The sequence below is a fragment of the Bombyx mori genome, chromosome 3 (assembly GCF_030269925.1).
Source record: "Bombyx mori chromosome 3, ASM3026992v2".
Lineage (NCBI taxonomy): Eukaryota > Metazoa > Arthropoda > Insecta > Lepidoptera > Bombycidae > Bombyx > Bombyx mori.
Window position 1 is genome coordinate 9,227,675 of NC_085109.1, and position 27,401 is coordinate 9,255,075.

General features: G+C 35.4%; 3 protein-coding genes across 7 annotated transcripts; 2 read left to right on the forward strand and 1 right to left on the reverse strand.

Annotated features, from left to right (window-relative positions):
* The first annotated feature begins 665 nt into the window (after window positions 1-665).
* On the forward strand, window positions 666-4,110 carry LOC101745736 (ATP-dependent DNA helicase PIF1). The gene is made up of 3 exons (XM_004931694.5): window positions 666-1,518; window positions 1,818-1,981; window positions 2,592-4,110. Exons 1-3 carry the CDS (start codon window positions 765-767, stop codon window positions 3,582-3,584), a joined length of 1,911 nt encoding a protein of 636 aa, XP_004931751.3. The 5' UTR covers window positions 666-764; the 3' UTR covers window positions 3,585-4,110.
* LOC101745583 (protein brunelleschi) lies at window positions 4,037-19,861 on the reverse strand. Its single transcript, XM_004931693.5, has 19 exons — window positions 19,469-19,861; window positions 19,300-19,390; window positions 18,809-19,039; window positions 18,350-18,645; window positions 17,395-17,571; window positions 15,825-16,457; window positions 14,751-14,915; window positions 14,169-14,329; window positions 13,637-13,874; window positions 12,541-13,031; window positions 12,088-12,395; window positions 11,492-11,573; window positions 10,490-10,614; window positions 10,034-10,203; window positions 8,604-8,801; window positions 7,772-7,979; window positions 5,400-6,671; window positions 4,749-4,953; window positions 4,037-4,605 (listed from the first exon to the last, which is right to left on the reverse strand). The coding sequence occupies exons 1-17, from the start codon at window positions 19,656-19,658 to the stop codon at window positions 6,437-6,439; spliced, it is 3,999 nt and encodes a 1,332-aa protein (XP_004931750.2). The 5' UTR covers window positions 19,659-19,861; the 3' UTR covers window positions 4,037-4,605; window positions 4,749-4,953; window positions 5,400-6,436.
* Window positions 19,862-20,498: 637 nt separating this feature from the next.
* Window positions 20,499-27,329, forward strand: LOC692825 (U6 snRNA-associated Sm-like protein). 5 transcript variants are annotated; one of them, XM_062674208.1, is made up of 4 exons: window positions 20,499-20,581; window positions 26,161-26,241; window positions 26,315-26,498; window positions 27,093-27,276. In XM_062674208.1, exons 2-4 carry the CDS (start codon window positions 26,209-26,211, stop codon window positions 27,230-27,232), a joined length of 357 nt encoding a protein of 118 aa, XP_062530192.1. In that variant the 5' UTR covers window positions 20,499-20,581; window positions 26,161-26,208; the 3' UTR covers window positions 27,233-27,276.
* Window positions 27,330-27,401: the final 72 nt, after the last annotated feature.

Consider the following 27,401-nt stretch of genomic DNA (forward strand, 5'->3'; position numbering starts at 1 on the left):
AATCAACTTCATCTTATTTCACTTCCAAACATACATCAAAATTTTAACAGTATGTAAGAAATAAATAAAAGACTTGGATTAAAGGTCTCATAACCAAGCCATGAAATGATAAAATAATCGTATAACTGGAATAAAAGTGTATTATTATCTATGGCTATCATATAGAACAGACAAAGCGGACTTTTTGGCGGGAACGCGAAGAGTGAAGTTGTGTGATTTGTTTTATTTTGTTTATTTAGTGTTTCTTCAGGTTTAAATGTGTAATAACGGTGCTTTATTAACTATTGATTATATGTGAAAGTGTACTAATGTGGGAAAATGAAACAAAGCCGCTGGACGTAACTTCTCGGATTCCTCCAAAAAATCCACTGAAAAAATCTCAGTAAATGACCACCATTTTACTAAGATTATAATATTTCATCCCATATCATCTCATCTCATCTCATTTCATTTAATTTCATCCCAGTTGATCAATGACTCAAATTCATCTTCATTTCATTTCATTTTATTTCATTTCACTCCATATTATCATTTTTCATAAAAATAAGATTAAAAATTAAAATAAGACTTGACCTAAAGGTCATAGTTACCAGGTCATAAAATCCCTTAATCCCTAAACAGACAAATCTGTATGAGCTTATATCCTCTTGTCTTTCCTAATAAGGAAAAATTGTGCAAAAAAAATAATCTATGGCTGTGTATACATAATTCCTAATGTGCCCATGATTTTAAATTTAAAATTTCATTAAATCCATGACTAAGTAATGGAGGCCGGTGAATCGTTTTTATCTTGTGCTGTAACAGTGGAATGGACTACCACTCAAGGTTCTATTTCTAGGAAAATTCACTACAAGACGGGTTCGCTTAGACTAATCAGGAACGAATTTCGCGAAATGTTTTTAGAAGTGACATCCGAAAAACATGCCGCCACTAAATTGGCTCTTAAAAGTTTCAATGTTTTCAAAAAGTTTATGGCTGAAGGTAAAGCAAGTATTAAGTTCCAGGAAGCTAATTGTACAATATTTATTTCAAATGCACCTCCTACAAATTTGGTAATGTTTCTTCGAACTATATTTGTTAAGATGACCAGTGATGAAGAGCAAAAAGCAAATAAAACTCCATCAAAACAGTCAATGAGGGCAAAGCTGTTAAGTGGTAAATCCCAATCATTTGATGAAATAAGTCCAGTTACAGTTGCCGACATTCATATTGCGAAAAGTAAAATTTCAAAATCTACAATCACAACACCATCACCGCCTTCAAAGAAACGTAAGAATGACGACCCAAGTAGAGGTCCTGCACCAAAAAAATTGTATTCCCCTTCACCTCTTACTACCACTAATTCGTTAAATTCTGAACAGCAAAGAGTTTTGGAAGCATGTTTGGGTGGAAAAAATATTTTTTTCACTGGCTCTGCAGGAACAGGAAAAAGTTTCTTATTAAAAAGGATTGTGGCAGCTCTACCTCCTGATGTAACGATGCCCACTGCATCCACTGGTGTCGCAGCTTGTCACATTGGTAGGTATTAATAGCTTTAGCGTAATTATAAATTTATTTAAAAAATAGGACATTTAAAAAAGTTTGCATTCATTCTAAATTAGGATCGAATTTTTTTATTATTATTCAATAAAAAAGATTTTGCTAATATTTGACTAATTAAAAATAAATTTAAACATCTGGGATTTTGATTTAAGTTCTAAAAATAACCATTAGTATTCACATGGCCTCCAGTAATCGATAAACATCAAGTAGGCCACACATCCATACAGCAATTAAAATCAAAAACCCCTGTGTTGTAATTGAATATTTTTTTCCAGGTGGTACCACTCTTCATGCTTTTGCTGGCATAGGTGATGGTAGTGGGTCTATCGAAAATTTATGTGAAAGAGCTACTAAAATACCATTGGTAGCACAAAAATGGAGAAAATGTAAACACCTTATTATAGATGAGATATCAATGGTCGATGGAATATTTTTTGAGGTACTTATGTCATTACTAACTGTAATCTGATTCTTTTGAATGTCCAATTTTGTTAGTAAGCAATAATCTTGTCTACTGAAAAGCTAACTGATCTCATTGGAAGAATAATTAATCAAATAGAAACAATAATGAGATGAGCATATTAAATTCTCCAGCATTATAATATTATGCAAGCTTTGACATCTCTATTCACCTTAAAATAGGTGAATTTTCATAATCAATTAAACATTATTATCCTATAGTTTTAGTCTACACAGGAACTGCATTAATTTTTTTAAATGTGTGCTTACCAGTGCTTACTAATGTTACTTTCCAAGTACATTGATTATATTTTACTCTGTAACATTTCCAACTTGATCTAACAGTAAATCCGGATAATAATATGTAATTTTAAAATTTGAATGTTTTTTTTTTTTTTTATTGCGTACAAGCTCAGATTATGTGGTATTAAGTAGTTTCATGCCACCATCCACGTTGAGATATGAAGTGTAAGGCACAATTGTATATCAACCTTTAAACTACCTACCTGGTGGTTCCTACCTGCACTGCCCTTGCCCTACCACTAGTAATTACTTGTTTTTTTTTTTATATGAATCTAATATTATTGCAGAAATTAGAAGCTGTTGCGAGACATATTAGGAAAAATGACAAGCCATTTGGTGGCATTCAACTGATTCTTTGTGGTGATTTCTTACAACTACCACCAGTAGTGGACAAGAATAAACAGAAGAGATTTTGTTTTCAATCCCATTGTTGGGATAAGTGTATTGAACTTTGTTTTGAACTAAAACAGGTACATAGACAAACAGATCAAGAATTTATTTCGATTCTCAATAGTATCAGAATTGGTCGTGTTACTAAAGAAATCAGCGACAGATTAACAAGAACAGCAAGGCAGAAAATTGAGGCTGATGGCATTTTAGCAACTAGATTATGCTCACATACTAATGACTCAAAAATGATAAATGAGTCAAAATTGATAGCTTTGGATGGAGAGGGAAAATTATTTACATCACAAGACAGTGATAATGCTACTACATTACTAGATATGCAAACTATTGCCCCTTCTAAACTCATGTTAAAAATTGGAGCACAAGTAATGTTATTAAAAAATATTAATGTAAATTCAGGTTTAGTTAATGGAGCCAGAGGAATTGTTGTTCGATTTGAAGAAGGATTCCCTGTTGTTAGATTTAAAAACAAAAAAGAATACATAGCCAGAACAGAACGCTGGTATGTCAAAAATTCGAATGGTACATTATTATGTCGCAGGCAAGTTCCGTTGTCTTTAGCGTGGGCTTTTTCAATACATAAGTCACAAGGATTAACTTTAGACTGTGTTGAGATGTCACTGTCGAAAATATTTGAAGCTGGACAAGCTTATGTTGCATTGAGTAGAGCACAAAGCTTAGACAGCCTTCGTGTATTAGATTTTGATTCCAGACATGTATGGGCAAACCCTGATGTTCTAGAATTTTATCAAAGATTCAGACGAAGATTGCAACAAATGGAGATAGTACCACTTGGTAGACCATTACCTGAAAAAGCAACTAAGAAGTTGAAACTTAGAGATATTTTAGAGAAGCAATTAAGACAGAAATAGTGATCTTTTTAAAAGAATGTCAAGCTAAGAATTATGAAGTAGTGGAATATAAGACTGATAAGACGTTTAGACTTAAATAAATATTTTGGCAACTAAGGAGCTTATGCACATCTAGCAGGTGCCTGTCTAGCAAGCAATTTTTTGTATTTTGTTCTAATACTAAATGTACAATACGTCCATCCCCTGTTAGTCTTTAGGCACTTAAATAAAATGTTTGTGCTGGTTTGTTGGACAGGCAGGGACATGCAATATGTATGATGTGCATGTGGTGTGTTTAGGTATTTCTGGGTTGGAAGTAATGTTTCTATTGCTGGAAATACTACTTATTAAGTGGACAGAAAATAAGCCTGTGTCAGAATAAATTCCTTTAATCAGCATGAAATTTTTACTGTTTTATATATATTGTGACTTGAAAATGTGATAATGTCTATAGACCAAATGAAAAAAAAAAATCATGTGGCTAAATATTTATTATATTGAATATATTCATTATCTACGTGATTAAAATACTGCTACGTAACTTAAATTGTCTTTCATTATATATCGTAATTTTTTTATAAAAAACCAGAAAAGGCCAGAAATACTTAGGCCCCCTTTAAATTATAAAATTTGCAATATTTTATCTTGATTCTACTGCAGTCAATATTTCAATCTGCTCTTCAAGAGTGGTTTGTTTTTCTTGAAGACATTTAACAATGTATTTTAATGATTCTATATTTTGTTCTTGTTCTTTTTTAACAAGTCTCGATTCTTCCATGCTTTTCTGCAGTATCTCCACATGTTTTTTAGTTTGTACCACTAGGTCCATAAGTCTTGTATTGAGATGTTCTTGCTTCTTAATCATAAGCCACAAGTTAGCTGCATTAGGTGCATCAGATTTACATTTTAAATCATCTGTAACAAAACTATCTAAATGCATTGGTTCTTTTAAATGAGCCAAATTTAGCTTGATATCGGCAGTCAGGTCTGCTTGTGTCATTCTATTTAATATTTTTTCAATCTTCGTTTTTCCACTGTCAGACTGTAAAAAATAATAGTGTATTAATATTTTTCAATGTAAAAGATTGCCCTCAATGAGAAGTTATTATAAATTAAAATTGCTTGTAGCTTATAACAGCTTTCATGACATGATAACAGGTATCAAATTACAATTTCAAATGTTACCTTTCCAATTGACCTCAGTGACAGTGAGTGACTAGCAGAAGAAAATAACGTTGGCACTGCATTTTCTTTCAGTTTCTTTTGTGCATCAAAATACTTTAATTCAAAATGTTTTGAACAGATTTTACTATCTACAGAATCAAATGCAGTGCATCTTTGTTTTAGTACTCTGAGCCATTTATTACTCATTTCAGAATTGTATGGGCATCTGTAAATAAGAAATGAGTTTTATATAGCAGGATTAACCCTAATCCATTAAACCAAGCTTAATGCTTCGTTCAATCAATGACCTAGGATGTATTATTTTCAGATCGGCAATACCCATTGAGCTGATATTTGAGCAACAAATAACTAGTGCTTACAACATGAAAGAAATGTTGGCCCACATTGTCTCACTATCTTGTTTATTTCTTTATTAATGTTATCGTCTTAATAACCATTCATATTTACAAATATTTTTAAGTCTTGTGGGACAGCTAGACCATAATCTCTTGCCTGAAAATGGATGGCGGTTCACAATGTGATGTTTATGGGTACTTGCATTTCACACCAGGCTGGCCGTGAAGTTGTTCACTCATCTAAGCATTAATTGAAATTTATCACGGTTTATTTTGTTTTAGTGTGCTATCTATATGTACATAAATTTAAACATACCGGTGGAAAGTTACATCTGGAGTCTTGTTTACAGATGTAGTTTTGCAATTGTCTATAGCACAGCGTATTATCGGAGCCATCGTCAGTTAATTATGTAATTTTATTTTATAATTTCTCTAAATCCAAATCGCAACAAAATTCGTTTTTTGTCTCTTTTGTTTTTTTTGCACGCTTGCCGCTTGGTCTAATAAATAGGTAAGGGGATCGTACTCAATACAGCCACTAATTTTTATTTTATTAGATGACTGCGTGTCGAATTGTAGATGTTCTTATAGCCACTGGCATGGTTCTCATGTAAATAATAAGTTATCTTTGGAGATTCACCGAAACAGCACTACTGTAGGAAGCGGAAATATATGAATGTAGCAGTTTTAAATAAAGTGAAGTGTGGTAGTGTATGGCGCTGTTTATAAAATCTTTCCGCTTGCTACTATGGCGCCACCTTGATTGGTTCCCTTTCAGCGGACACTTTTTAATATACTGAGATGGTCCTCCTTACTTCTTCTACCCTCCATAACTCATACATAACACGAGACCGAAATAACTGTGGTTCATTAACCATTTATAATCTAAAAAACTACACAAATGCGGGAAAATGAAACAAAGCAGTTGGACGTGGCGACTTATTGAAATTAATAAAAAAAATCCACTGTATTGTAATACTGCCACTGTCGATATGTTAAAACAAATACTAAATTAACAAAATAAATCTATTCGCTTAATACATGCCTGCCACTCCCGCCAAAGAAATACTATGCCCAGCACTCAAACTCCGACCTTTTAGTATAGTATAATTATTATTAATGTTAAGGAAATAAAACACGCTAAATGGTAAAAATGTATTTAGTATCGATGTAGTAATCGAACCAATTATGCAAAAAAACCATTACTAAGGTATTCAAATAATTATAATGTACGCTATATATTATAATATATTTGTAATATTTATACATTATTGAAGTAGATAACAGAATATCTAAGACTTGCGAAAGCCTAAAGATTAATATCGGAATTGCCGTTTTAATTAACTAAATTATTTAATCTATTACACTTATAGCTACGGGCGGTATAAAACGCCAAACGTGACTTATTTCACTCGCACACGGCTGTATGATGGATGGTTGCTCGGGTTCTTTCAGTACAGTGGAGTCTTCTAAAATCGGTTCAGTTGTAGAACATTGGATATCAATTTTATATTCTCCGGGCGTCAAAAAAACCACAGTACACTCGTGGTAAGCTTTAGCTGACTCCCGCAGTGTTGTTAGTACCACCCTGAAAATAGAAATCTATTTTTTTTCTTTCCCTCAAAGATAACGATCATATGGCATAGATATAAGCAACCACAGCTGAGCCACCGTGGTGGCAAATTCATTTCAGAGTCAGATGGTAAAATAAAATCCTGGAAACGCACATGGATGAGCGCTGTGGTTCTAGATCAGCGGTCGGGGAACCGGGGTAAATTACCCCAAATGGGGTAAAATGAAATTTTGGGGGGTAAAAATGAAACTTTTGTGAGTAAAAGTATATATTGAAGTGAAACTTCTTTACAATCGTTGTGATTTTAAACTCGATGAAACGAAATGAAACGAAACGAAAAATAAATAATTTTTTTTCCCAAAAAAAATCATTTAAATTAAAAAAGCTTTTTATGGGGGCTATAATATGAAAGATGCTAAAAAGAAGCGATTTCGTTTTTTTTGTTGATAACACAAAAATATTTTGGGGTAATAATTAAAAAAGTTCCCCGACCGCTGTTCTATATAGGAAAGATGAACTTTACTCCAGTGGAGGGTCATGCGATATTAAAATGGAGATGATGGGAACATCTCGGACCATTTCAAATGACACACACGGGTCAAAACATAGAAACAAATTCCCTCCGTAAACTTAGAGTTTCCGAACGATTTGTAAGATCAAGATTACCAATAAACAGAACTGCTCCGATCCCTGGGCCTGAGCCCTAGCCAGAGATTGGGGCAGTGTTCCACGTAAGGCGTAGCGTGTACTTTATAAAGTCGTAAGGACTTGAACTACCGCTTCACTCTGTTGAAGGCTCCCAGTATTTTAGGAGCCAACTTGATTGAACATTTCAAATTATTCCGGTACTGAACACCGATTCATCTGTTTTACGTTGGTCAAATAAAGAAATACGTACTAATTCGGAAATCAAATTCCATAGGACCGTTTTATTTTACTTCTATTTTGATGTTCAGTACCGACAATAAATATTACATACAGCATAAATTTGTTTTCACAAATAAAGTGAATAGTAGTCAAATGTGCTTCGAATTATGCGTATACCGGCACGCACACTTTACAGCACAATACTTAACTTAAACACCAGTTAAACTCCATACTCATCGACAACTCACTTATTATTTCCGGCAGTAGCAACCCTATTGTCGAGTTTGTAACTGAAAACGCCGTTGTTATAATCCTGATAGAACTGTACAGACAGGCATAGTTTGTGCAGCGGCCGGCTGAGGTGATTCCATACAGCCACGCCTAACGAGAGGCACTCGCCCGCCGTACAGTTGAACTCCTCTTGGGGCTTTATGCACTGGCTGTTAATGCTAACCTCTGTAAAACGACAAACAAATTATCGAAATATTAAAAAAATCACCTGACCATTTTCATCGGTTGCATTGAATGAATGAATGAATGAATTATTTTATTTCAGACAACAACAAGTCTATATGTGTACATAGTATCATTGAAACATACTTAAAATTAGCAAAACCAATCAAATAAAAAAAATACATTTATTAAAAATAATTATCAGTTGAATACGTTTCAAATATTTCATTCAACTGATACTTACTTCGAACCAACCATTATTATTATTATTATTAATATTATTTAGTCCGCAAGTGAACCATGGTACAATGGTTATTATTATACCAATTCATTATGGTCTTCACTTTTAGATAACACAGTTCTTTGAAGAAATCGTGTGCTGCGATATTGGTCTCATGTATCAAGATGTACGACCCGCTCGTTGTGGCGTCTATAGGTTCTGATTGTTTAACAAGAGATGGGCTGTGAGATCTGTGCAAATTAGGAACAGTTATCTGACGACACGTCTTAATCTTTTGTTCGAGAAAATGCGTGTACGAATTGAAAACCTATAAGAAATTTGCAGGGGTGACGACAAAACTGTTTGCTTTCGACAGCCAATAGTAATGTACTAAAGATTTCTCTCACCCCAGTTCAGCGGTGACATCCGAACTATATCCATCATGGTTTGCGATAGGGTGATCCCTTTGACGGAAGCCCGACCACTTATGTCGGAATGAACCAAGTTCCATCTCAAGTCCGTGTTGTTGGTTATGTGTTCGGAGCACATTAATTCGAGGCTGTTTGTCGACGTTCCGGTGCTTATCGATTTTGAGTCTGTGGTATCTGAAATAAGATACAATTTGTAGGACTTTTTGGCGGGAACGCGAGGAGTGGAGTTGTGTGATTTGTTTTATTTTGTCTATTTAGTGTTTCTTCAGGCTTAAATGTGTAATAGTGGTGGTTTATTAGCTGTTTAATATCTGTGACAGTGCACAAATGTGGGAAAATGAAACAAAGCCGCTGGACGTAACTTTTATTGTCTTGACGTGTGAACCAACTCGCAGACCGGCTGGTGTTTTTTTATTGCTAAGATGGGTGGATCCATCTAAGCAAAAAAAAAACTTCGTCAATGAAAAAATCAAATAATAAACGCGAAATAAAAAAACAATAAAACTAGTTGTAACCATCTCTACGATTTGCGATTCTCTCTCTTCTCTACGATTGATTGGACATACTATATCGAGGGACGAAAGGCTATTTGGTTTAAGCGACATTTCGCTTAACACGTGACGTGATAGTTATTTGTAATTAAAGGTCCTTTTTGTTTGGTATAAGCGTCAACAGTTCGATATTTTTAATTGATCTTCAATTAAGTTTCTCTCCTCTTTTCAAACAGGTGTAGAAGTTTTATCAGCATGATATTTTTTTCAAATTTTAAACTTTAAATGGCTCTCTTGTAAAGTTGCAAAAATTTCTTTTACACCAAATAACCTCACCTCTCGAGAAATAATTTTTTTATTACCTTATTATTAAGTTTTAGTAGTTAAAATTAAAATTTTAAATATCATTGCTGACGTCCATGGGCGAAGGTAGCTCCTCACCATCAGGACAAGGACAATTTTTTTTTATGAATAATAATATTGTAATAATAATTTATTTATTTCTCTTTTAAAGGTACTAGTGGTCCCCCGGTAGACCACAGACTATAAGCAATAAGAAAAGTTTGACATTATAAAAATAATTTGCATGCGTGTGTGTGTCAAGTACATGGTAGTGTGTGTAATGATTTTTTGGCTGATTTAATGTAATTTTTGCACAATTTTAAAAAATATTATCATTCTGAACTCCTTCTCTATATCCTCTATATGTGTGGGAAATTTCATGCTCCTCTGTCCGCGCAATTTTCGTAAAAAGGGTACAACGTTTTTGCCTCACGTATTTATAGATAGTACAAATACAAATAGAAATTAAACTTATAATTTATTTTGTAAGCCTTTGAAAGAGCTGAAGCCAGTACGAGGTTCAGAGACCTGTATCCTGTACCTGTTCAGAGATCTCCTCTTAAGGATACTTACCATCATCGCTTTTTACATTCGTATTGCTAAAAGGACATCTGTCTAACGGTACGGGAACTCTACAGGATTCCTTGCTCTCGATCAGAATATGTTTGTTTGGCGCATAATGAAAGTCCATCTCCTCAGACGTAAGATTTGTTACGTCTAACACTAAATACAGTTGTGATGCACTGCGGACAAACACATATGATAACAAAATTCTAAATATCAAAATTACATCATAGCACTATGTTCCGGTATTATTATCATTATACTATGTTTAAAATCTTATTAATTTTACATTTTTTATTTATTTATTAAAAATACGATTTTTAAAAAACACTATAAAAACAGATTGTCGCTGATGGCAATGTCTACGATACAAGGCACAACTCTGGTAATTCCTTAACACCAGGTAGGCTATGAGCGCGTTGACTAAATAACTATTTCAATAAATTGAATATAAAATACACTTACATTTCCGCTGGCAGCACATCCCAATGCGTTATAGAGACACTAGGTAACAATTCTAAATTGATTTGTAAGGTAGATTGACGACAATGAACATCTTTTCCTTCGCCACCAGAATATCTTAAAATAAGCTGCAGAAAATGAAATTTATAGGTTATTTTTTTATATTCACATCCCGTTTTAGAAGAAAAATAATATAAAATTTAGCATACAGTGACGTCACAAGCCGATTGTCCACATTCCAATTATATTTTGAACTGTAATATTGAATATAAATTATATAGACAGATCATAATAGATTAAAACAAAAGAGGTTACGAACACATTAAAGTCGCCGTGGTCTAAAGGATAAGACGCCCGGTGCATTCGTATCGAGCCATGCGACTGTGTTGGTGTTCGAATCCCGCAAACAGGTACCAATTGAAGACGTGAGTGGATGAAGGGGTTAAGTACCATTTTTAAGAGTTTTGAGTTTTTACGTTGAATAAAGGTGTTATGTGCCTATAAACCATGTTAGACCTTAAAACTCCGGGTTTAAGGCTATTTTTAAAAAATGCATGTGTTGAAGGAGTTGCGTACCAAGAAAAGTACAAGTAACAAAAAAGTTTGTTGCTCGTTTTCTCAACATTAACAAATTGTATCATATCCCATTCATCCACTACTTAACAAATGTGCACAAAAGAAGGAACTTCCACGGTTTCACGGAATATCATCACGTAATAAAAATTAAACCTGCAAAAATATAGTTTGCGTAATTACTGATGGTCGATCGTCTTGTGAATACGCACGGGTAGGTAATCTGCCTATTTCAATTGACAAAAAGTAATTTGCAAAACTCATGTCCCAAGGTAGGTGGCGGCGTTTACCTTGTAGACTTCTATGGACTCCGGTAACCGCTTAACATCAGATCAGCCATGAGTTCGTTCACCCATCGAAGCAATACAAAAGAAACACGACTTGAAGTTTCAATGCAGATTTATATATGAATATTGTATGTAATTGTCTAACCTGAGACTCGATTTGACGACCTCTGGAGGGGGGCATAACTGATATAGGCGCGGACCAGCTGGTCGCGTAAGAATTAGTCGACCTGGAAACGATTCGTAATATTAAGTGTTCTAGAATTTTCTATTTGAGGCAGACAATGTAATGAAAATATGAATTTATTTCTTTTAATCGTATATAATAATAATAATAATAGCTGTGAACAAATTAAGCACAGTCATCCGGCCCCACTTTAGGATTCCCTGTGTTATGGGTACCAGAGACCAACAAACATACTGTTACGCTAGTAACGCCGTCTATCGCCGAATAGCCGAAAAGAATATCAAAAAAATTTAGTAACGTCTAGAACAGTTTTAAGTTGTACTCCGGTAGAATTTTTATTTATCCCGAACCGAATATACGTTTAGATATATAAATATATATAGATCATAAACACTCAGACAAAGAGCAAACTTTGCTGTAGGCAGCGGCTTGGCTCTGCCCCTGGTATTGCTGAAGTCCATGGGCGATGGTAACCACTCACCATCAGGTGGGCCGTATGCTCGTATGCCTACAAGGTCAATAAAAAAAAAAGATAAAAATGTCGTATTTGTAATCACCTGAAACTGCCCGAAGTTCTGTGCGGCATAAGTCCACTGCTCAATGAATTTTGAGGATTGGAACTCTGCGTGGGCAGGGAGGTCTGAGCATTGGGTACTGGCGATCCTACCCTTGACGGATAATTAGAAGTGAGGCTGTTAGGAAATAGGTTCTCCCCGCCCACGCCGCCTAGATCTAGGAAATCTGCCTCGCCGTATAACTTTATCGTTATCGTAGCGGTTTGGTCTGGAGCGATGGGCAACTGCGACTGTATATCCTCGTTTGAGAATTGGAATATTTTAGATTGAAGTGCCGTATCGATGTTTGACTGAAAAATAAAACGTAGGAACATTACCAAAATGGAACTTGTTACTTTGGTTATTACTTTGGTTTGGCTGTGTCTATGAATTTTGGAAAAAAAAAATAGATTTATCATAAACAATAAAAAGTATGTAGTAATTTTTTTTAATAACCTGTATAGCCAAGTCAAGGTATTCGATAGGTACAGAATTAGTGTTCGTGATTTTAATTGTACAGTCTGTGCTCTCTCCGTTATACAAAGTGACATTTGTAGTGCTGCCCACAGTTTCAGTTGACAGCCCCCCATTCCCAGATGGCGTTACGGTCGTCTCTATAGCGATCGTGGGGAGACTCGGTATTACTTCAACGGTAAACGACGCCGGGAATTTGTTCGGCATCGGCATATTCTTGAGACGACAGTTCGATTTGACACCGAGCGTGTGTGTCGAGTAGCCTAGTATTTGCAATTCCCCTATTTCTTTCGGGGTGCCGTGTAAGTTCACCGTTGTCGGCGAGTCGGGCGGTAGTATTATTGTTTCCGGTATAGATTCGAACACAACGCCCGACGTTAGCAGACGCATGTTCGAAACTTTCAACTCGAACGGTAGCGGGTTGGTCAGCTTCATTTGCACCTCGCAGATATCACCTTCGACCCATAGGTATTCTGTAATATAACAATTATTTAACATCAGAACTAATTATATTAAAATAACCAAATTTTAGAGTTATGTAGCAGTCGTATTTCCATAGCCTTAGATGTTTGCACAAGAATGAAACAGCCACGCAGTACTCAATTTCTTTTCCTTTACTTGGAACAGATCATCCTTGTAGGCCCACCTGAAATTAGATGGCCGTCGGAGCCCACGGACATTACAACGTGAATCTTTATTACCTAACAGCAGTCGTACAAAGTGGAACTTATAAGTTCTTCGTGGCAGAAATAGGCAAGATCATGGATATATATGTCCCCTAAGCCCCTGTAACCAGTAATTTAGCCAATTAAGATAATTTTTTTAAGACGATGGTATTCCTTAGTTGTGGAAGTCATTTGTAAACATTACTTAAGTATGTAACATGTAAAGAATTCCTATGTTTCCTTGTAAAAATTGGTACTACTTTAAGCTGCTAATAGTCCATTCACAAAAGTTCGAAAAGGTAACTTAGTTGATGGAAGTCATCTGGCTAGGCCTCGGTAAACACTTAAACCAATTCGTCCAATTGTCGTCGCTAATAAGCAAAATAAAATTTTAATAATTATCGAGAACTCACCCATTTTCCCTTCTTGTTTCTTAGCGTTCCTCTCCAAGCTGCCGAAGTGTATCGGTGTAAATATGAAAGGTCCGTGGTGGGCCTTCGATTTAACAAGATGCGGAGCCCTCGCCGGAGGTAACGGCCTGGGTGTGAACCAAGAACAGTTCGGTACGTGACTGAGGTTCGCTGGTGGAATTACCTCGCCTGTTTCCAGCACGAGAGGAACCGGACCCCCTTCGCATTGCGCTGATAAAGCCTTGAAGGAAACGAACAAAAACTTTGTAATTCTAGCAACACTAACTTATCAATTTTGTATATCTTCAGAACGTTTTCATTTGTTACAAGTTACAAGTTTTTTTTTCTATATCAATTTATATAATTATACAATAGTATTTAATTAGTATCCAAATTGGTAATAATTTTTAGACTTCAAACACGTGTTAAGATAATTATCAAATGGTCTTGCATAGTTCCTTCGATGGCTGGGTTTATAAAATTATTAGAGGATGCAAGGAACGATCGGTTAGTACTTGAACGATCCGATAGATACCTGCAATTGTATGGCCAGATCTCGGTGTTCCTGCTTGGTCAGATGAGGCCACATCGTTTGAAGTAAAAACGTCATGTGCCTTGTCGCAAGAGCCGGGTGACCCATCCTACGGGCGGCCACAACTAGTTCTTGTAGTAACTGAATCTGAAGCGCTGGCCAGCCTTGCGTAACACAATTAAATTATAAGTGATATATGTTTCACAGAAATTTAGATTTTTTTTATAAAGATTTTAGGACCTGGTAACATGACCTTTAAGCCAAGTCTTATAATTTCTTCCTTTATTGTTTTATGAAGTATGATATCAAACGAAATGAGATAAGAGAGAAGCGAATGAGACAACGTTATTAATTTTTTAATAAGTTAAATAAGTTAAAAGTTATTAATTTAAAAGTCCCTTCGAATATAAATTCGAAATTATTCTTATTTTATATTCGCTTTTTATCCGTTTTATAAACGTACTTAAAGAAGTCTGCTATTAAAGTTCGCTAGTTTTTTAGTATTCTAGGCTAGTTATCAAGAAATCTATCTGCTGTAAGGGATCATTGAAATGAAAAATAATAACATCTGTGCGAAATACTTACCAACTTGGTGTTGTACAACGTAATTGGGATCTAAGCTAAGTTTGTGTCCTGGGAAGCTGTGCAGCATGAGATAGTAGCACCGTTGCCAATCTGGATTCGGGTTATTCGGACTAACCTGTCTCGTCGCCGCCAATCGTTGGCAAAATGCTGCTTTACGGAGGAAACCTAAAAAAATATTATCTCTACAAATTTTATCAACAAAATTACTAAATTTAATGTTTAACTCTAAAAGTCCGACTGGCGGGGCTTTTGTGAGTTCGGTATTCCGGGCTGTTGGCGAAGATGCTAATAATATGGAAATAATGTTGACACTGATTTGTATGAGGTTTTAATATAAAAGCGACACAATAACTAAATTAAAATAAAATACAAAATGAGTTGAAAACAGTACAGATAAACTAAGACTAACAATATTTTGCCGGTCGTCGTTGCGCGCGATGAGGGCGTGTGTTTTCGCGCTCCGAGAGCTCTGTCTCAGCGGGGGGTAAGGCGGCGACGGGGACGGTATCGCACGTTCGGATATTTGGTTCCGTTATAAATGTCATTATTTATTGATATATTAATTACCAGCTTTGCCCGTGACGTCAACCGCGTGAACTTAGGTAGTCGCTTGGAAGTTCATTTACATAAATCATGTTTTAGAACCATGGTGTAATTTAAGAAACTAACAACGCCATATATGCTTTATAGATAAGGTAAGCAACGGTAATTTCTTAAAATTTTAATAATTTTACCATAAATGGAGAATTCATGTTTTAGCTTTAATAAACAACAACAGTATTGATGAAGTGAAACTAAAAAGTTAATATCAAAATATATTCATTATAATTATAATTGTTTTTTGCTGATGAATCCGTGAAGCAGTAATGCGTTTCGATTTGAAGGGCGGGGCAGCCGTTGTAACTATACTTGAGACCTTAGATCTTATATCTCAAGGTGAGTGGCGCATTTACGTTGTAGATGTCTATGGGCTCCAGTAACCATTTTACACCAGGTGGGCTGTGAGCTCGTCCACTCATCTAAGCAATAAAAAAATAAAAAAAGAACTCTTCTAGCCGAATAAATAATACTTACCAATATCTTTATAAAGTTCGGCTAACGTGTCAAATCGTTGTATCTTCTCCTGTTCGCTCAGCGTCAAGTTAATGAATATCACGTTCTGCAGAAAGCTGGACGCGTGTAAACTATTATTCTGCTCAACCGCTATCCGGGCTGCCTTAAAGCAAGCCTCGGTTTCAATGATACCGGCGTTCTGGTACTTGCTGTAGTGGATTATCGCCTTGCGATACTTTTCCGCGATTTCTTCTCCATTCAACAAATATTGGTTAGTGATCTGCGATGGCGGTTGGCGCGGTATCGACGGTAGTTCTGTGCTTAAATAGGATTTGGGGCTTTGGTATTCAATATCGCTGGACGAAGCTAAGGATTCCGTGTCACCGTTGTCGGTCTCCGATTGTCTTGAGGACGTGTCAATGCTCTCTGAGGAAGTCGGAGTTAGTTCACTCGGTGGATTAATTGGACTCGACGTTTTGGAATTACGTAAGGGTGACGAATTCAGTTTGAACTTTCTAAATGGATCAGTTGGCTGGAAGAGAGACAAAGGCTTGCTTTTGCTCGGCGAACTTTCTTGAAGGCTCGCGTTTCGCTGTAGCGGTGTGGAGTTACGTAAATTCGGATACAGTAGTATAGCAGACGACGCACATAATCCTGCAACAACATTAAACTATAGTGATAGTTGTGGTTAAAATAAATTAATAAATATTAAAAATGTCTTTTTTTTGTTAGAATTGTTTATATTTTAACTAAATCTAATTTAAAACTAAATCAGTACCCGACGTCACTGATCAAGTGGTATTACTAGTCATCACTGGTAATGCTAGAATTATGATTGTATTTCACTAACGCACCACTCACTACCGGAGCCAAGGTCATTCATCCCTATTACATACAGTTCTAGCTTTTATCCTCAGCGGAATTGAAAAGATGGCTTATATTAGACATGCCACGAATATTCGGCTACTATTCTGTATTCGGCCTATTCGGCCACTTTGTTTGGTATTCGGTATTCGACCGAATAATAGGTACTATTCGGCCGAATACCGAATACCGAAAAATGACGGGCATGTCTCAAATCACGTTTGGTAAAAAACTCTAATCATGATTTTTGTTTATTATTTTCACTACAAATCTCATAATATTCCCATATGGTCGATTTTTTACTAATTGGTGTCATTTTTTAATGAACAAACAATTGAAAAAAAAAACTAACGAACAAACTTTTCTACAAAATCGTAATGTTTTATTTAATTTGTTATTTATATTGATCTGACAAAGCGTGCCGTGACGTGATTTACTCGCAACTGAAACAGTCAAATGGCCGGACACCGCCCGCGCACGATGGAGACAGGTCCCGCTTCAGCCGACAGCGTTGCCGAATATTCGGTATTCGGTATTCGGCCAAATCACTATTCGTGGCAACTCTAGCTTATATGATTCATTTATAGTATTTCCCGAGAGCTATGAGATCCTTGTAATGGATTTTCTCCTGGTAGTGTTCACATTCATTTACGACATCACTCACGTAGATTATGACTGTCCCTAAACGGCAATTAAAAACTATGAATTTATTTTAGTGATTACCCACCTTCTTTAGCAGCGGCTAACCACAACCAATCATTGACCGATTTCAGTATTTCTGCAGCAGAGTGATACAAATTCAAGCTATCAGCAACTAACCCAGCTTGGAGAGTCAAATCTGCCAAATTTGTTGTCACCCGGCCCATACAACGTTTTTTGTTGTTCCGCGATTCCATATCTAAGCCTGAGGGGTAAGGAACATTTTTGGCTATGAGTAAGAAATGACATATGACAAATGATAATTTGGTCATTCAGTAAAATAATACAGCTATGACGGTTCTTTGTTATCAGACATCACTATTACTTGTGAATTGAAGTTACATGGCCTAAGTCTTCCTCTTCAGTCATTAGGTCAGTCGTCTTCTTCCTTACATCGTAAGACGCCCAGTGCATTTGTATCGAGCAATGCGACTGTGCCGGTGTTGGAATCCCGCATGCTGGTTCCAATTATTCTAATGAAATACATGCTTAACAAATGTTCACGAATGACTTCCACAGTGAGGGAATAATATCATGTTACAAAAACCAGACAAGCAAAAATTTGAATTTGCATAATTACTGGTGGTAGAGCATCTTGTGAGCCCGCACGGGTAGGTAACACCACTTCACCTATTTCTGATCCTGATTATATATAATCAAATACGGTATTGAACTGTAAGCTTGTGCTATAGTGTAAATTAAAGGGAACATTAGTGATAATCTGGAGGTGACAGGTATATTATTTTCCATTTTCAACTTTCAATATTGTATAGCTTTAATTTTGTTTGCATCCGATACATTCCTGATTACTATTAAAATTGATCTTTCTGGAGTTGTAACAAAGTTCAAGTTTGATTTGTTATTTGAAAATTGGCAATCTTTGAAATATTTTAAAAATGTGTGATTTCAATAAAACTTGTTCTTTTAAAAAGTTTAAAGATTGGTTTGTGCAGAAACTTTCATTATTAATACTAGGCTCATACCTACAAAATCCTTTTTTTCAAAGGGGGCTAGTAGGAGAGAAACCTTTTCTAATTTCTCTCTAGATCTTTCCAAACGCTTAGACTCCACCACCCAGAAAAGTGAATTGATAAGATCTGCCACATTCTGCTCTAAGTCTGGAACAGGATCGTTTTCACCATAAAACATTGCATGAGTTTTGAAATTTGAAGGTGTGGTGAAGTTTTCTTCTTGGGTATATGATGTAGTTGATGAAGTGGATCGTGGGAAGCTTTCCGATGATGACAGGCTGTCCATGTGTTCACTTGGAATTGATGCTCTGAAAAAATATTTTTTAAGTTTATTTATTACTAATTAAAATTAACACACTTTACACACACATTACTTATACAAATATCAAAAAAGTATTTTTAATATAACAATTTGTAAAGTTACTTTTAATTATTATGTTTTTTAGTTTTATTTCATTAAAATTATCTCACTTTTCAGATATGTTACATTCTTGTTTGATGGTTTTCTCGCCTTCAAAGATACTGTATGTTTCAGGTTCTTGTTCGGGTTTTTTCATGTTGCTAATAGGTCCAAACATAAATGCTCTGGAGTCATACAGAGTATTGGAGTATTTTACTTTTAAACTTTCATGTACTCTACACACTTCATTCAATTCGACTTGATTAGTGAATTTGCTTAGAGTTATCAAGCCAAGTAGTCTCCTGTGATGAAAGTAAATGTACTCATTAGAAAATTTATTTACTTTAAAATCTAATACAATGTTTGGTTAGTGTTAAAAATTTTCACATTTTTCACAGTATTATTAGCACTGGCAGTTGAAACATCAGGCACTCATTAAAGATCATATGGACAACAAAATTATAATAATAACTTATTAAATTATACTATTTATAATGTTGTTTCATGTTGCTATTTATATAAATGTCATTTTGTAGAATTCCACAATCCGTATGATACTAACCGATGAGTCTGAAAGTCTCCCCAATCATTATTCTCAACAGGGTAGTCTCTGACATAGCGTACCCATATGTCTCTCACCTGCCCTGCGGAGTCTGTGGATATAAACGATATAATAAATTCTTCTAATTTCAAGAATTATTAGTGGGTTCTTTAGGGAAAAACTGTCATACCAGTGACTTTGATAGTGTTGATTCTCTGTATTCGCTCCCAGAGTTTATTGAAATTTTTCAACATGCCGCCTATTCCCTTGACGAGCACTAGAAGGCATGCGTGATGTTGGGCGTGCTGCCCATAGTCTGGATGAGACATCACAGATTCTCCTGGGGCGTGAGACAATATATAGCTCACTGAAGAGCGCATTGATATCTCATTTGATTATTCTGTTTTCACTACTGTGGAGCCTGTGTTATGTGATCTGTTTTTTGCATCCATTCGAAACCAAACTTATTGCTGGTGATTTGTTTTGGATTTTATTTATATTTGTTTACGTTGCGATTTTTTTGGGCGTTTTGACAGTTTCAAGAGAGGATCGACAAGTTTGCCGAAATGTCAAGCTAGTGTTTTGTCCACTTCAATAGACCAAGGGAACTAACGCCAAATGACTAAATTTTTAAAGCAAAAACTAATGGAATAGAATTAAGTTTGATAACTGTTGGACCTCAGTTTAATTAAGCATTAATATAATTTTTCGGAGAATTCAGGAAGATATGTTCAGTGTAGTTTTTACATTTTCCACAGTTCAGACTTTTCAGAAATACTATTATTTAATGTTAAACCTAGGGAATCTCTTCGTAATACTTTTTTATGATTCCGCAGCTTTCAGCGAGCTTAACGAGATCATTATCTACTGTATTATTACTTTATTACACAGGATATTATAGATAATATACTTAATAATATTAAATATTAAGTAATATTAAGTACTTTTTAAATATTAAGTTAATATTTAAACAGTGTACTGTCACAGTACTGTGTACTGTTTGAAAAGAGCAGAATGAAATAAAGATAATTTTTTAGAAATTGATTACAGGATAAAATATAATTAACTAAACGACAAGACAATGAAAAGCCACTCTGTGCGTATTTGTTGGATTTTCCAAAACTTGTGCACTTTTCATTCTGTCTATCGATTTCTGGGACTTAGCTTATTTTTTGGTTATTCGTACCTATGATCTTATTTCCTTTACCGATCCATTTGGAAAAAAATCAGAAACCTTAACCTCAAACTTGAAAGAAAGAAAACAATAATATAAATTCCAAATAGTTCAAAACTTTAATCAAATAAGAATAAAGTAGAAAAACGCGGGAAACCTTTGAATTTGGCGGGCGCGGTTTTTGTTTGAATTTGTTGAAAAATATTTTTTTTTAATCTATTAAGTGATCAGAATAGTTAAAACTTGTATATATTTGTAATTTTTATTATTATTTAAATTTTTTTGTATTTTATTCTTTTTTTCTTCGAGTTGGGGTAAGTTTTTTATATTTATATGAACGAGCCTCCGGACCCGGGGGGCACAGCGCCCCCCGCGGTTGCATTTGTCACAATCTCCAACGAATCCGGAATGGATTCTGACTGCTCTTTGGTGTCTAAAAGGAAGCTGAAGCGTAACCAGCTCCACAAAATTTGTAAAAATTGTAACAAAAGGAAAAGAAAAAATAATACAGAAACATTTAAACAATCGGACTGTCAATGCAAAGACGAATTTACTGAGAGCACTATTGATTTGCCTGCACCTGGTCCTTGCACTGATACATCTTCAAAGCCCGTTCCTCCCACTGATATGTCTCATAAAGCCTCCACACAAATTGGTAGGGCTAGTTATGATGCCAATGACCACGGCCCGTTTGTGGTACACGTGCAGAAAATACAGTCTGCTGATGATGATGGTACAACATTACACCCAGTTGTGTTTGGCAGATTTTTAAAAAAAAATTTATTCAAAAATATTGTTAATGGAAGTTTGAAACGTATTGGCCGAAATAAAATGACACTTTCTTTTAATAATTATACAGACGCTAACAGCTTTGTCACTTCAAACTGCTTAGCTACAAACAACATGAAGGCTTTTATTCCAACTTTTAACATTACGAGGATGGGTTTAGTTAGGGGAGTCCCAACTGAGTGGTCCCCTGAAGATATTATGCAGAACACTAATGTACCCATTGGGTGTGGGGAAATTCTGAAAATTAGAAGACTAAACTATAAAGTCATGATAAACAACACACCCACATGGAAACCTTCGCAAACAGTCGTGTTTACATTTGATGGACAAGTTTTGCCCAAACGTGTATTTATGTGTTATAATTCTATGCCTGTTAAATTGTATATATACCCAACCATCCAGTGCTTTAATTGTTGCCGCTTTGGGCACACCAAGGTCCAATGTAGGTCAAAGCCCAGGTGCTTCAAGTGTGGTCAGGGCCACACTGGAGATACTTGTAATGTGGAGGAAGACTGTGTATCTTGCTGCTTATGTTCTGGGCTGCACTTTGCTTCGAGCAAAAAGTGTCCAGAGTACGTGAGACAAACAGATATTAAAGTAACAATGGCAGAGAATAGCTTATCCTATATTGAAGCGTCAAAATTACATCCCCCCATTTCTAAATCATTTGCTGATATTGTATCCTCTCTCCCAACTAAATCTGTTCCTGGTGGAAATACAGTATTGCCTGGTTCACCATCCTCACGTACAATATCTTATAAAAAAACAGTCTTCACTAAACCCAGAACTCCTCCTCAACACAGTAAAGGTTTTGATCATGTAGCACATGAGTCTCTTGTAAGGGACTACAATATGCCAGAGCCTTCTAATGGATGTGCATTACCATCCTCGTCTAATGCAAATTCACAACAGACAATAGCAGAGTTAATTACTATATTGATCAAATTACTTTCTGAACCCAATTTATCTATACCGTCCCACGCTGCTAATTTAATTCGTACTTATACTAATATTAATAATGGCCAACATGGACAAGTTAGTTCAATGGAATTGCCGCAGTATTATAAACAAAAAGCATGAAATTATACATATTATAAATACTTTTAATCCTTTTATATTTTCTCTATCTGAAACCTGGCTAAAGCCAGATTTTGTATTCAAAATCCCTGGTTATTCGTGCTTAAGAGAAGACAGGGCTGATGGATATGGTGGTGTATGCCTACTCATCAGAAACTCTAGCACCTTTTCTTCCTTCCCTCTCCCTTCACATAGTAACTGCTTTTCTGTCATTGCAGCTATTGTTGATGGTATCTGTTTTGTCTCTATCTATGTCCCTCATCCCTCCTTGCAAATCTTCAATGAAATTAAAAACTTAATTTCAGTTCTTCCTCGGCCTTTCATGATTCTGGGTGATTTCAACTCTCATCACACATCTTGGGGTAGTTCAGTATCTAATAGTTATGGTTATGAATTATTAGATATCTTAGACATGTATAGCCTGTGCATTTTAAACTCGGGTTCTCCTACTCGCCTCACAAAGCCTGGTGAAGTAATTAGTGCCATTGACCTGTCCATTTGTACTCCCCAGTTAGCATCTTCTCTATCTTGGTCTACTTTGTGTTCCACTTATAATAGTGATCACTATCCCATAATCATTTCATTTCCCTGTAAAAAAAAGGATACAATGTGTATTCAAAACTCTCGCCTCAAACACAAAATCATAGACTCTAAATGGAGTCAATACACATTATTAATAGAAGAGAAAATTAATAATTGCTCAGAAGTTAATGTCATAGATAATAATTATTTCAAAGCTATTTTGTTAGAATCGGCTGATAATGTTTTTCCAAAGAAAAAGCCGCGTAGTAATAAGTTGTCATCTCCACCGTGGTGGGATGAAGAATGTACCAATGCTATAAAGAAACGCAAGGCAGCAGAGCGTAATTATCGCAATAATATGTCTATGAAAAACTACGAGGCATTAATGACTATAATGAAAGAGGTTAGAAAACTATTTAAAAAAAAGAAATTTGACGGGTGGAGGAAATTTTGTAGCACTATATCACCTGAAACACATGCTACTGTCATATGGCGAAATATCAAAAGATTTAGATCAGCTGTCAATCCTTCTAACGCATTGTTGCTGCCTATAGAATTAGCAGATCAATTCCTTGATCGTTTGGCTCCTCCTTCTGCTCCACTCAACGATCCTATCCTGTCTTATAAGCAATATAACTCTGATGCCCCTTCTTCTCTAAATCTAACTTTTACGTTAGTGGAGTTAAAAGGTGTATTAAATCACGTCAAAGACAGTGCTCCAGGGGAAGATGGGATTCCATATTCCTTTTTGTCTCACCTTGGCGAAAAAGGATTAAATTACTTTTTAAATTTAATAAATAAAATTTTACTGACAGGTGACATTCCACCGTCATGGCGAAGTCAAATAGTATTGCCATTTTTAAAGCCGTCTAAGGTACAATCTGATATCAAATCATATCGTCCGATAGTTTTGTCATCGGTGATCACAAAAGTTGTTGAACATTTAATTAAAAATCGGCTTGAATGGTATATAGAAAATAACGAATATCTGTCCCAAACTCAGTTTGGATTTCGAAAAGGTAAAAGTGTGGGGGACAATTTAGGCATATTAGTTACGGATATTCGTAATGCTTTCTCAGATAAAAAGTCAGTAGTTGCTGCTTTTTTGGATATTAATTCGGCTTATGATAACGTTCTATTACATATTCTAAAAAGTAAATTAGATAAATTAAAGGTTCCCTATTTTTTAACTAATTCCATTGTAAATCTTCTTTCGGAGAGGAAAATTATTTTAGATGTTGGCGGCCCTTATAAGCCTAGTAGGCTGGTATGGAGAGGTTTGCCACAGGGGTCTGTTCTGAGTCCTTTATTGTACAATATTTATACATATGATCTAGAAGGTTCAGTCGGAGATTCAGCAAGTTTATTACAGTATGCCGATGACTTGGTTATTTATGCCTCTGATATGTCTGTAAGTACTGCTGAACGATATGTTTCCTCCTCTTTATCTTTGCTAAAAATCTGGATGGATGCAAATGGCCTTGATCTGTCTCCCTCAAAAAGTACTGTTGTACTTTTCACCAAATCCCGTACTCCTTGCTCACTTAATATAACATATGATGGGGATATATTACCTATTAGGAATCAAGTTAAGTTCTTAGGAGCTATTCTTGATTCTAAACTAACGGGTCAACCACACTGCGAATTTGTGGTTAGTAAATGTGAGCGAAACTTGAACATGCTGAGATGTCTCGGTGGGGTTTGGTGGGGTGCTCACCCGGCTACACTGAGGTTGGTGTATAATGCTGTCATTAGAAGTGTACTGGATTTTGGGACCTTTTTCTTAGACCCAGGTAATGTGGCTGGCTTTAGAAAACTAGATCTCATACAGTCTAGGGCTTTGAGGATTGTTTCTGGTGCCATGAAATCGAGTCCGGTTAATGCTCTGCAAATAGAATGTTGTGACCCTCCTTTAAACTTAAGACGTCAATATCTGTCCGATAGATTCATTTTTAGAATTGTTCAGTTCCATAATCATCCCCTCATTTCGAAACTAGAGTTTCTTTCTAAAAAAGTACCCTCTTCACATAAACCTTTACCTTGTCTGTTAAAAAGTTTCCTGAAATTCAAACAATTACAAGCCCCAACTCATTCTTTTCAGGTGCTTCCTTTATTTGGCGCTTCTTATGATTCTCTCTTACTTTCTCCAGTGATTTGCTTTTCTCTTGGCATTGAAAAATCTGATTTTAATGCCAATGAAAATTTTAATTGCAATGTCAATAGTAAATGGCCTAACTGGCATCAAATTTATACAGATGCATCTAAACACTCCAGTGGGTGTGTTGGTGTTGGAGTGTATCACAAACAGTACAACATAGTTCAGAAAATTAAATTACCTCCGGAATCATCGGTCTTTACCGGTGAATGTTTTGGACTATTAAAAGCTCTTGAATATGTGCTGTCTTTCAAACTAAAAAAAACCGTTGTATTTACTGATTCCTTAAGTGCATTACAGAGCTTAGCAAAATTTTCACTAAAACTTAACCCTTTTTTTCATGTAATATTTGAATGTAAGAGAAAGCTGTTGCACTGCCAATCACACAACTATTTAGTATCATTTTGTTGGGTACCTAGTCACTGTGGCATATCTGGAAATGTGAAAGCTGACAGTTTGGCCAACAGTGCTACTGTGACCGGTGACGTATACCCGTACAAGAATTTTGGCCATGATCTTGCTGCTTTGCCCGGCATATGCCTCCACAAATCGTGGAATATGTGTTGGGAAGAGAGCGGCCGGATTAAGGGTCGTTTCTTGTATGCTATACAGTCTTCCGTTCCCAGGAAGCCATGGTTTGCCAAATTGTCGTTTGGTAAAGCCGCCACTTCTACTATAATTCGTATGCGTCTGGGACATAACAGCCTTCCAGTTCATTTGCACAAACTTGGTATCGTAACTAGTACCGCCTGTGAGTGTGGCGAGAGTTATTGTGACCTGAATCATATTTTCTTTTCTTGTTCTTTATATGATCATTCTTCCTTATATACTTCTTTAGTATCTCTCTCTGTTCCCCTTCCTACTAATATTTCTTTACTTCTTCGAGATTTTAATCCCCTTGTATATAGTATTTTAAGTAGGTTTATTTTAAATAATAACATTAAACTATAATTTTGATTTATTTTCCCTGTTATATAATTATTCTGATTTTTTTTGTAAATTCAATTCGTTCTAAATCATTTATGTTTTGTTGCGATAAGTTTCCTTCGTTTTTTATTATTTATAAACTGTAAATAAATAAAACGGCGAATTATAAAAACGTTATTACTTGACGCTGGCTAATGCACAAAACGTGCCAGAGCCAAAAATAAAGAAGAAGAAGAAGAAGAATAAAGTAGGTAGTGATTTGAAATTTGATAATTGTAATACAAACATGGCATCCAAAGAAGGAGGTGAAAAGTCAAAAGTATGTAGTCCTAACATTAATGCCCCTTATCGAAACGATGCATATTATGATTCTTAAAAGACATTGTTTTTAGGGCAGCCAAGTAACAGGAGATAATAAAGAAAAGAGAAGGAAAGAATCTATATTAGATCTTAGCAAATACTTGGAGAAAAGCATCCGTGTAAAATTCGCAGGAGGGCGTGAAGCGGCGGGAATTCTTAAAGGCTATGATCCCCTTCTAAACCTTGTGCTAGACAATACTACGGAGTTTCTAAGAGGTAAAATTTAAGTTAGCCAAGCTATCCCTATTCTCATTAGCATAAAATTAGAATATGTGCAACTAACTACATTGGCAAACCTTTAAAACACGATTGTACTTAGCAATAATGTATTGACAGTCAGTTCCTATAAACTTTTGTTAACCTGCATGTCTAATAGAAGATATTTAAAAACAAAAGAGGGAGGGAGAAAAGTAGAGTATATTGATTATCTGTTTTTCCATTATAACAAAAAAACAAGAACAGAAGTAAAAATAAACAATACAATGTGGTACCTTAAACCTCACTTATTTGGTTACTATAGTAGGTGTAGGTACATAAGAAAATTGTTTTGTATTTTAATGCTGGTAGGCAGAAACCTGCTTTGCCTTTCAGACAGAACAAGCAGTTTGCTTAGTTGAAGTTAATTTATTTTCTGGGTTTATATTTTTACTGATGACTAGTGATCTGATCATGATTTGTGTCTATCTATCAATTTGTGTGTAATGGTATGAAAACATTGATTGCTTGAGACAACCTGAGCTACCTACTTCCCTTAACATGTAAACAAGCATCACAACAACATATAATTATAAATTATTTATTTCTTCACAGATCCTGATGACCCATACAAACTTTTGGATGACACAAGAGCTTTAGGTCTTGTTGTTTGCCGAGGTACATCAGTTGTTTTAATATGTCCAATGGATGGTATGGAAGCAATACCAAACCCATTTATTAACCAGGAAGGATAACTATAATTGTTGTGATAAGAATAAATTTTTAAATAAGGCATTTACATTTTCTTTTATATTATCACAAAAATCATGATTATCAATAATCTGAATTTACTAAAATTACCAGTGAAACTCAAGCTACATTTTGGGGTGTAAATAATTGTATAAAAAAATATTGATTATTGAA

Coding starts and splice junctions, on each gene's coding strand:
- LOC101745736 (XM_004931694.5), top strand. CDS start 765: ATGGAGGCCGGTGAATCGTTTTTATCTTGTGCTGTAACAGTGGAATGG. Junction 1,519..1,817: donor TGTCGCAGCTTGTCACATTG/GTAGGTATTAAT, acceptor ATTTTTTTCCAG/GTGGTACCACTCTTCATGCT. Junction 1,982..2,591: donor TCGATGGAATATTTTTTGAG/GTACTTATGTCA, acceptor ATATTATTGCAG/AAATTAGAAGCTGTTGCGAG.
- LOC692825 (XM_062674205.1), top strand. CDS start 22,260: ATGGCCAACATGGACAAGTTAGTTCAATGGAATTGCCGCAGTATTATA. Junction 25,747..26,314: donor TATCGTAACTAGTACCGCCT/GTGAGTGTGGCG, acceptor CATTGTTTTTAG/GGCAGCCAAGTAACAGGAGA.
- LOC101745583 (XM_004931693.5), bottom strand. CDS start 19,658: ATGCGCTCTTCAGTGAGCTATATATTGTCTCACGCCCCAGGAGAATCT. Junction 18,646..18,808: donor GAATGTAACATATCTGAAAA/GTGAGATAATTT, acceptor ATATTTTTTCAG/AGCATCAATTCCAAGTGAAC. Junction 17,572..18,349: donor TGAAAAAAAGGATTTTGTAG/GTATGAGCCTAG, acceptor CTTACCCCTCAG/GCTTAGATATGGAATCGCGG.